The 11,429-nt window shown below is 39.0% G+C and overlaps 1 protein-coding gene across 1 annotated transcript; it reads right to left on the bottom strand.

Annotated features, from left to right (window-relative positions):
• Positions 1-1,773: 1,773 nt before the first annotated feature.
• On the bottom strand, positions 1,774-10,002 carry zmp:0000001301 (rab9 effector protein with kelch motifs). The gene is made up of 18 exons (XM_018694336.2): positions 9,941-10,002; positions 9,712-9,835; positions 9,513-9,555; positions 9,044-9,122; positions 8,218-8,306; positions 7,982-8,128; positions 7,740-7,791; positions 7,541-7,641; positions 6,938-7,023; positions 4,899-4,980; positions 4,713-4,798; positions 4,517-4,604; positions 4,230-4,278; positions 4,003-4,093; positions 3,199-3,299; positions 2,911-2,995; positions 2,440-2,544; positions 1,774-2,147 (listed from the first exon to the last, which is right to left on the bottom strand). The coding sequence occupies exons 1-18, from the start codon at positions 10,000-10,002 to the stop codon at positions 2,043-2,045; spliced, it is 1,575 nt and encodes a 524-aa protein (XP_018549852.2). The 3' UTR covers positions 1,774-2,042.
• Positions 10,003-11,429: the final 1,427 nt, after the last annotated feature.

Genomic DNA, 11,429 nt, shown 5'->3' with positions numbered 1-11,429 from the left:
AGCAAACACAAAAATACACTATGATGAGGTTGCATTTGAACCTGCATGGCCACTTTGGGGCAGCACTGATATCATCTACTGAGTTAATATAGTGAACTGAAAATGAGCAAAGTCGCTGCTTCAGTCCAGCATAGAGAGCCAAGTTTTTAAAAAAAAAATCCTATTGACATTTGTACTACTGTTATCTATAAATCCAGCCTTAGAACTTGTATTCCTTAACAGTCGCTTGGTTCTCTTGATACATAGCTTAATATTGTTGTTAGGTTTAAACAACAACATAAATGGTACCATTTCCCATTAGCCCTAGACATTCGCAGACTTGTTGAACTTCAGTGGTTACAATGAGAAAGGTGAAAAAATGACATTAGAAGAGAGTGTTGATGATGAGTACCCTCACTGCTTGTTAGCTTGTTGTAGTTTAGTTCAGTGTAGTAGAATAAGAATTTGTCTCAGGATATAGACTTACTGACATAAGTGGAACAGAGGCTAATCCAGACACGGTGTCATTGGCTATTCTCTCTCCCTTTGGCTCTGTTTCGGTCAGCCACCAACTCCTGAGGGGAATACCAGGCTCTAAAGCTGCTGAATGTTGTTCACCAGTTAGTCGCGAGCTTTTGTCTATGTGTGCAGAGCTCTGTGTGAAAACAGCTGCCTGTAGCAGTCTGAAAACGATGTGATGATAGTGGATAAGACCAAACCATGACGTTGCATCCCAGAAACCAAAAACAATGAGCTGAGCAACAAGAAAGACACGTTTAACTCTGTAGAGCTCTGTGGATCTGCAGAGTCAGGTGAGAATTCCCTGGTTCGTCCAAAACAAGCAACTACTTTCACATCCATGTGAACTTCTCAGGAGTGCAGGAATGTTTCTGCACAATAAAGGAGTAACCTGAAATGCAGTCCTGTGTGTAGCCACTGGCTATCTACTGTCCACAATAACCTTTGAGATGTGAAACAATTAGAGCAGGTGAAGCCACTTGAAGCGTGTGCACCAACCCTCTGAAAATGTCCAGATGCTCTCTGCTCAGTAATTCAACACAGTCTTCAACAAACTGGACACATCGTGAAGGACAGCTTTGGAAAGCCATTTCCTGACTTTGAATGGAACAGTGAGTTCTTGTGATAGCTATGGTTCAGTCACATACACAATGTAATGCACATTGTAAAATGTTGCTTCCAACACTGTTGCATGGCCTGCAGCAGCAGCTGTGCAGATCCTAACGGTTCAGTGGTTTTTTTTTAAAGACAGTGTGGACAGACAAACACATCTAACTGGTAGAAGTCCTGTTGTCGGTTCTCAGCTGGAGTCTGGTTTTACAAACAGACAAAACAATGAGAAAAATACAACAGATATATACATATGGCTCTACTACGTTACTACATAAATATCTCCTCACCGAGTTACATGACCCATCACATACTGCTAAACAGTGAGTGTATAAGTTCACAGACAAACCACATTTTCAAATGCTCAACACAAAACATTATAGATTATTTTCTTTAGTTTCTTGGTCAGTCACAAATATTGAAAAAAGACCAAACTAGTGCTAGAGTGGTAACCATGGTGACAGCCATCTTTCTGGTTTACCACATCTTACATCAGGACATTTTCTCACTTATGTCAAGTCTTATTTTCCACATTTTCGTGCTTTCCCGTGAATTTTCTGGGATCACAACTAATTTGTTTCAAAGCACTGACAGTGATTTCTGATCCGTTTATGAACCAAGAAACTTCCCTGTCCTTTGTTTCCTGTCTGATGTACTCCACCTGTCAGATGAATTCAAGTAACCCTTCATCAGCATCACCAGTAAGTTCAGTTCGTTTGAAACTGGATGATATTTGTCATAGAGAGGAACTGTCAGTGCTTAGTCAAGTTTGCGTTTATACTGCCACCACTGTGAGTGGAAGCTGGACATTTCAACCACTGACTAACTGTTTACTTATTTCAGCTGTTTGCTATTTCATCTATCTATCTATCTATCTATCTATCTATCTATCTATCTATCTATCTACCTATCTATCTATCTACTATCTATCTATCTCACATTCCTTTGAACTGCTGCATGATGGACAGAAGATGTTCGCTGCGTTTCTGGATGCTGTTCTGCTCCTCCTTCAGCCTCTCCTGTTCCTGCAACACCTCCTCCTGTGGAGACAGACAGACAGACAGACAGACAGAGGGTTTATTTAAATTCAATGCTAACATTTCAAATCCACAAGTGTGTGTGTTTGTGTGTGGACAATAAAACCATCATGGTGAGGACATTTCTACACTGTGAGGACATTTTGGCTGGTCCTCACAACTCCAAAACCTCACTTGGTTTTAGGGTTCAGGTTAGAATTAGGTTGAGGTTAGGGCTGGGGTAACAGGTTGGACATTTAGTTGTGATAGTTAAGGTTAGGGTAAGGAGCTAGGGCGTGTGTGTGTGTTTACTGACTCTGAGTCTGCAGAGCTCCCTCCTCTCTCGGTCGTTCTCCTCAGCTCTGGCTCGGAGCCATGCCTCATTCTGAGAGCGATGTCTGTCCAGCATCTCCTGCAACTCCTAACACACACACACACACACACACACACAGAAGTTACACTAAGATACCGAAAACAACATGAAAATGATGTTGATTAGGCTGGAAGATTATATCATATTAGACTACAGTTTACTGAATTAGATTAGATCACAGAAAATGAAGTGGATCGGGTTAGATTAGTTTAGATAGACTGGATCAGATTAGATTTGATGGAACTGATTAGATTAGACTTTGATTAATGACAAAAATAAGATTGTTTTACAGTAAACTAAATTATGGCAAATTAGTTGGATATAATGGACTGGATTGCAGTAGACTGGAAACATATAATGTATTATATTAGATCCAATTAGTTGAGATTAGATTGGACGAAAACAGTAATGGACCTGTTGCTGCTGTTGTCTGTGGGCCTCATGAGCTTCTTTATCTCTTTGCAGAGCAGCAGCAGCTTTAGACAACTCTGACTTCTCTCTGGAAAAAAAGACATTTTGCTGTAAAAATCAATCAGAGTTTGGTAGTTCTATGGATATTCACAGTGAATTAGTAACTCAATCAGCCTGATGATCTCTTCAAAGCAATCCTAAATTGTGACCAGCTGTATTACTTTTACACAAATGGCGGGGCCGCTGTATGAACGACTCTTATTACATGCATTAACATGTGGTCTGAAATACCGATCTAGTTTCTGGAACTCCTGGTCCAGTAGAGTGAAGGCTGTCTGGATCATTTTCATGGCCTGATCTCTGACTGCACTGAAGTCTCTGTGGACAAACACCTGCAGGAGGAAACAAATACAAATATCATCTCTTGTATTATTAGTATGAGCAGAGAGAAACTGTCATCAGTGAGTATATCAACTTGTAGGAATACTTACTACTGCTGCTACTCGTACTGCTGATAGTGCTGCGACAACAACTATTACTGCCACTGCTATTCACTTTATTGTGTCTTAGTGTTATTACTACTGCTACTGCATCTACTGCTCTTTCTACTGCCACTAATGCTACCACTACTACTACTACTACTACTACTACTACTACTACCAGCCTACTGCCACAAATAAGCTACAACAAGGAGAGATAGGGCACATGCAGAGCTAACACCTGAGACATAATCCCAATAACATAATCAATATTTATGATATTAGTTAGCTAAACTTACTATACTGATCTGTGCCATATTGCTAACTGTTAGCCATTAACCACAGGTCTCTACATCTTAACCACCCAGTTACTTCTTTCTCTCTTACAACATGCACATAAAGGATGTGGTTTCAAAACAGAAAATCTTAATAATTAAGAAAAAAAATGCAATCGATAAATTGCAAACCATATTATAAATAGAACCTCCCCCACCCCTCCCGCTCCACGTCTCTCTAGTTTGGCTTAAGCTGCTTTGTTAGAGCTGTAGTACACAAAGTTCTCCATATGTATGCATGTGTGTTTGTGTGTGTGTGTGTGTGTGTGTATTGTCATCACCTGTGCATTAGCCACTGTGTTCCTGGACTGGATGGGTGGAGCCGAATCGCTCAGCTCATAGCGGACATTGGGAACCTTTGTGGGTGTGAAGCTGTTAACAGTCAAAACCAGAATGAAACCAAAATGTTAAAACTGAGAGCTGAGACTCAAACAGAGCATGACAACAAGGCTGAAACTGTTGACACGATGATGGAATAGAAATGCAGGTGTGTGCAGCAGCTGCTGACCTGTGGCTGACTCCCTGAAGACCAAACTCTGACAGAATCTCCTTCATCACTGGGGAGAAAAAGTTAGCTTTTTTTTTTTTTTTTTTTTTTTTGGTTCAAATTTTCCCACGGCTGCCTCTGTCACTTTTTGTTCTTTAGCACCTCTACTGGTAAGACTAAGAATAGTTAAATCCCCATATCTTGTTTGTTCTCTCCAACACTTTCAGAGTGTGGTTTTAAAGAACATTGCAGCCCCTAAACCCTAATATTAATGTTATTTTAAAATAAAATAGATATGAATAATATACCTGGTTGTCTCTCTGAGGGGTTGATGAGTTTCATCACCTTCAGGTCATTAAACTCCTGCTCTTCATTCTTTCCTCCAAATACATACAGCTGCCAATCCAACAAACACACACAAACATATATTCTATATTAGAAGACATGGCAATAATAAACATAACTATATAAATATAATGTTAAACTATTTAGTGGCATACTGACATGACTGTGGAGGATGAAGGCTGTGTGTCCGTGTCGTCGAGCTGGAGGAATCCCTACGTAAAGCGGAACCTTCCACTTCATCTTAGCTGGATAGACACAGAGTGAAATATTTGAAGATGATAAGTTAAATTTCTTCTGAATAATTAATACTTTAAATTATCATATAAGTTGCAGTGTCTCACTCACCAATACTGAGCTTATGGATTTCATTGGATGATGTCACAGTGCCATCCTCATTTGTGCTTCTGCCGCCAAACAAGTAGATGTCCTTCATGGGATTTAATGAAGGAATGAGGAACATACACTACGGCTCAAAAGTTTGGGATCACTTGCAATCACTTGTTTTCCAAAGAAAAACTTTTTTTTTTTTCATGCAATGGTTTAATCCATTTCATAAACAATTAAAATTAATCAGATGATTTTTAAAGAATGATCTACATTTCTGCATAGAGGCCTAATATCAGCAACTGTCAGTCCTCTGCCTCAATCTCCTAGTATGGCTAATTGATTAATAGAAAACACCTTTGCAATTGTGTTGCACAGCTGAAAATCGTTGTACTAATAAGGGAGCAAGAAAGGGAGCACGGCAGTCTTTAGGTTAGTTTAGTATCTGAAGCATCAGCAGTTGTTTGTTTGTTTACAGGCTTAAAATGGCCAGAAAGAAAAAAAAAACTTTCTTTAGAGACCTGTCAGTCTACTGTTGTGCTTAGAAGGGAAGGCTATTCAATGCGAGAAATTGTGAGAAAATTTAAAATCTCTTACCATGCTGTAAACTACTCCCTTCAAAGAGCAGCACAAACTGGCTCTAACAAAGAGAAAAGGGAGTGGGAGGCCCCAATGCACAACTGTGCAAGTAGACAAATATCTGAGTGTGTAGTTTAAGACAAAGATGCATAGTTTAAGACAAAGTCCTACACCAAGCAGCACTGCTTGGTGTAGGACCCATCAAAGACCAGTGTCAGCATCAACATTAAAGGGACAACTTCAGGATGCTGGACTTCATGGCAGAATTGCAAAGACAAAGCCAAATCTCAGACCAGTGGCCAATAAAAACAAAAGACTGAAATGGGCAAAAGAGCACAGACATTGGACACTGGAAGACAGGAAGAAGGTGCTGTGGACAGATGAGTCCAAGTTTGAGTCTTCGGATCACAGAACATTTGTGAGATGCAGAAGCAAATGAAAAGATGCAAGAACAGTGCTTAATACCATCAGTCAAGCACGGTGGATTTAAAGAATAAGCAGTCAGCCAGAATTCTGACTGTAATGGAGTGGCCAGCACAGTCTCCAGATCTGAACTCTATTGAGCTGTTGTGGGAGCAGCTTGAACATATGGTATGGAGGAAGACTCCATCAAGCCAATCCATCTTGTGGGAGATGCTCCAGGAAGCATGGGGTGAAATCTAAACAGATTACCTTGAAAAATTGACAGCTAGAATGCCTAAGATCTGCCAGGCTGTAATTGCATGTCCTGTTCATTTGCTATATTTCCTATTCAGACTAATTTCATGTGTGTTTCCATGGAAAACAAGAAAATTACCAAGTGATCCCAAACTTTTGGGCGGTAGTGTACATAGAAACATACTGTATATATACACTTAAAATGATTAAGGCTATGTATATTGTGTTGGGATCTATACCCTGGTTCAGACAGAAAAAAAAATCCATTCAACCATACTGCACGTATTTATGGCTGAAAAGACAAAATAAACTTGAAAACGACTTAGAAAGAAATGTATAGAGGCTAAAATGTGCCATTATAGTTATTCTAGACTTTTTCAGTCAAATAAAGTTGATTGAATTATTGACGCATTTAATGAAAAGCTTCTCAATTTTATGAATAGTTCATAAATTATAAATGAACTCTGTGTGCACAGAGCTGTGGAAAAGCTGAGGAATATTTGGCATAATAACAACAACCACATTAAAAGAAATGATCCATATATTTGATAAATATATTTACTACAGCAGCTTTTACAAATGAAAATAAAATTTAAAATGTATAGATACATGGGTGTATACCTACAGTATAAATGTTTGACCTGACCTATATCTGCATCTGTATTACACTGCTGCCACATGATTGGCTGATTGGGTAATTGCATAAGCAGGTGCACATATGTTCCTGATACTGTGCTTAATGAGTGTATAAGCATATCTATCTATATAAAGAGATATATATGTATAACAATCACATCCGTGTGTGTGTGTGTGTGTGTGTGTACTTTATCATGGTGGGCAGTGAGTGTCTGTCTCATACAGGCTGCAGGTGAGTCTCCCTTCACCTCCCATTTCTGCCACAACAGGTTTTCTAAGGACAGACACAAAGGTCAGAGGTCAAAGAATAATCTGTGGAGATAAAATTGCCGAAGCTTAGGTTTGTTAAAGGTTTGCTGAGGCATTTTTGAGCTCTAGTGGTGCCAACAAGATGGTTTTCTATGAATAAACCCTCGCTTTGTTTGAGTCATGAACAACAGCAGCACACAACGCCATACACTCCTACCAATGGTTTCACACTATTTCACTAAACTACAAGTGGCAGTAACACACAAATATATGCAGCAATGCACCAACAAAGGCAGGAAAGGGAGACTGCAAGGTAATCAATGAAATAAAAAATACGTTTAGCTTTGCAAATGCAGAAAAGAAATGCAGTTAACATGTTTGTTAGAGCTCACACACAGTGTGTTTTCACTGAATTCTCACACTTTCTTTTACTTGCATCAGTGGCTGAATCAAGTGTGTTTTGTTGTGTTGTTATATTGTACATAAGAAGTGAGGTTGCATGAAAAAAAATCACATCAGAGATAATCTGAATCAGTGTCTACCTGTGTTGAGGACATGAAGGTCTTTACAGAAGTCTCCACCTGCTCCGTAACCCCCGAACATGTACACCTGGTCACCAACCAGAGCAAAACTCTGACCACACCTACATTCACACAACACACAAGGTGCACGTCAGTGTTAATGAGCTGCAGATGCTCTGACAAGAAAAATGCACATTTTAATATAATCAAAGTGTCTTACAGGGCAGGAGGCAGCGATCCACTAGTTTTAACTGGTGTCCAGGTGAGAGACACTGAAACACAGTCAGAGTGTAAGAGGTAGATATAAAAACTGTTCAAAACAATACAAATGTTTTTTGTGTTTTTTTTGTTGTTGTTCCTTTTTTCTTTAAGCATGAAGCATGCTGTCCTCATAACTTTAATATAGAGATGATGAAACAATCATCATAATAATGCTGTACTGTGTATTTTTATCTTTTGGACCTGTGTTGAAGACCAGGAGGTCATCAGTTGGATTCCCTCCCAGAATGCCTCCATACACATAGATGTTGTCTCCCACAGCAACAGAGCTGTGTCTGAGGGTTCTGGGGGCCACGCCCCCGATTGCTAAGCATTCCCAGGTCAGAGACACTGTTAGAAAGAAGGCATACCATCACAGCCATGTTTGGCTTTGGCAACACAAAGAAGCTATTCCCCCACCTGCTCTGTATCATCCTCACCTATGTCAAAGCTGTAGACTCCCGGAAGACACTCAGCAGCATCAGGGCTAGACACTCCACCAAACAGATACAACTTCCCTTTCACCACACTGACAAGGAGACGAGACTGCATTAGTGTAGAGTACTGTCATTGCTAGTAGCTACTGATTATCCCATCAAAGAAGAACCACTCTTTGCAGCCCTCCAGTCAGTGCCTTCTTCTTCTCTCATCGGAACAGTGATACTTCTTATGAAATTGTGGGTAGCCACTGTCATTACAGGAGCTAACTATATGCTGCTACTATTAAGCAAAACTGTGGAATAGCTTACCTATAAATATCCAATATGCCGTCTGTTTGATATTTAAAATTTTGTTTAATTGGTGTAGTTTTTATATAATATCATGTGAAGCACTGAGCTTCAACGGAAGTTTTGAAATAAAGTTTGTTAGCTATATTTGGGCTACTACAAAGTTAGCCCAAACAATGCTCACTTTGCATAGCTTTGAGTCAGACCAGGAGCTTAACAGTGTGATACCCACACAGATTAGCTAACATAAATAACCAGTGAGGATAATAATAATAATAAAACTTAACCTGAACTACTGTTAAGACACCAAGTGATAATAATTTAAATATAATATGATTATAATTAATTAATTATTATACATAATATAATAAAAATGATGGAAATGATTGTCTTGTTTTACAGTTTGTATACTTTGTACTTATGATCCATAGCACAGGTATTTGAGTGATAAAATTCAGCTTGTGTTTTCTAAAATTTTAACTCAAGGTGTATAAATATTGAGTAATATTTGAAATTAGGAGTCACTGCTGTAGTTTACCAGAGGGTGTGTCCTTCTCTGGCTGAGGGAACCTCTCCGCTCTGAGGAATCTCCTCCCATGTGACTTCGTCAGGAGAAACTACAAACAACAACAAAACCCTTGGATTGTTATTTGTTCCTCTCAGTTACAGTGGGTCAGCAACAGCGGCCCTGAGTTTACAAAGAGAGCCTCTGATCAGAGTTTCTGTAAACTATCTGTGCTGCTTGGAACAAATCTGACCTACTGGGGAATTGTGAAGATAAATAAAGTAAAATCAGTGTCAAATATATATTAATAAAAATGAAATATATTGTAATCGATGCAAAATCAAGAAAAAAAAGTTATATACTTTTTTCTTTTTACTTGTTTTTATTATTATTATTAGTAGTAGTAGTAGTAGTATTAGAGTCCCCAAAGCCCCCAAAACATTGTCAAAATATCATCTTTCAGGAATGTGGGGGCTCCATAGCATGTGGTTTTCATTTGTACCTGTTAGCATGTAGAAGTCATTGAAGTAAACAGTGTTGTCCTCCTAAATAAATGAGAACAGACCATTCAGATTTCATGTTTCAGTCATGTTTTACAGTGCAGCTTGACACGTTCAAATGTTTATGAGCATAAATGTGAAACTGGCTTCTGTTTGTAAAATCTCCCCTGAGTGAAAAAGTGGAGGAAAAGTTTAAATCACCTCTCGGTTGATGCTGGAGGCTCCTCCAAACAGAAAGGCAACATTTCCTGCCACAGCTAAAGCATGTCCATACCTGTGGAAAGGGTCAAACACAGGAACAATAAACTTCTTTTTATGCATGTAACTTTTGATGAACAGCAGTTACTGTGGTCACAGCTTAAAACTACAGACAAAGGGTAAAGCATACAATACTATGGCATTTTTATGGTAGAAGAACAATGTGACCTACCTGGGACTGGGGGCTTCTCCCCTCATCTCTTTCTCCAGCCAGTGACCGCTGGCTAATGCCATCTTCTCATCTGCTGTCACACACATATAGATATTAGTCATAGCAGTAATCACTTACACTAGAGTGGAGTTTATTTATCAAAAAAAAATCCATATCTATCATATTAATTACATCATACAATGCCACCATATGGCATTAATGAGGCATCACATGGCTTGTTTGGCTCATAATCCCTGAACTGTGAGTAAACTGTGAGCCACTTTTTGTTCAAATTTCATGATCCATTTTACAATCTACCATCACCATTACACACATCATGCAGGTGCAAGTCAATGATGACAGATATCAACTCCTGAGTGTCAGTGAGACCCTCAAGATTTGATGCCATTTAACCTCTAGGTGGTGCTACAGCAGCATGATGAATATGAAATGATATGTCTTGATGCAAACTAAAATAATCTCCACATTTTCTGTCATAAACATACCAGATTTAGAGGATTGTGAGGCCTTGGTGGACATAATTCTCTCTAAATATTTTCCAGTTATCTTTATGAAAACAGCATCATCAGGATGAAACCTACCTGTTAAGTTTGTGTCTGTCAGGATGTTGACGTCGTTGTTATCAGATCTATTCTCGTTTTGTTGAAGCTGTAGCAAGCCACAGATGAGTCGTCTCAGCTCACAGTCCAATAGCTGCCCTGTGTGTCTCAGCTTACAGGTAAACTACACTTTCCTCTCCAGGTAAACTGTTGCCTAGCAACACCTCCAAACATACTGTTCACCCTGGTCAGCATTTCACAGGACAGAGTGAGAAAAAGTCTGTTATCATTGTAGCTGTGACAGAAGAAGAGAAATACTGGGAATGATTTAAAACAACTAATATAGCATAAAACAGAACAAAAAAATAATCCTTATTATCCGCAACAGAAACATACAGTAGCAGCTGCTGCATGTCTGACTGCGTGACCAGAAAAAAAAACCTAAACAGTTATTAAACAGATATAAAGAAAGTGTATGTATATAACCCTGTTCTTTGTTTTTGTTTTACATTCTCTGAGGGAGATGGCAGTGACCTGAATTTGAGGAATGAAGACCTGGGAGAGAATCAGAGAAGAGACAGAAACAGAAGCTAATGAAGAGAGACAAAGACATGGGATAGAGATGCCCCAGTGCCTGCCACAAATCCAACTGGACCTCCTGATATGTTTGCTCTCTGTTATATAAATTCTAGTACACTAACATTGTCATTTCACTCAGGCAGATCGATATAGAGGGCAACAGTATTTATTTATTTTTTTTTATTTTTTTTGCTGAATCAGAATCAGTTTTATTGGCCAGGTATGTTTGTGCATACAAAAAATTGACACCATTTCCACACAGTACCAATGACAATGTCCAGGGAGATGCATATGGACAAATAAACATAAACATGTGCCTATTATGTAGGAACCAGATGCTGAAAATCAGATTTTTCAAGCAAAACTGCTCA

The sequence above is a fragment of the Lates calcarifer genome, linkage group LG9 (genome assembly GCF_001640805.2).
Source record: "Lates calcarifer isolate ASB-BC8 linkage group LG9, TLL_Latcal_v3, whole genome shotgun sequence".
NCBI classification, from domain to species: domain Eukaryota; kingdom Metazoa; phylum Chordata; class Actinopteri; family Centropomidae; genus Lates; species Lates calcarifer.
The sequence above is the reverse complement of the archived record's forward strand: the minus strand, read 5'-3'. Positions and strand labels throughout refer to the sequence as shown.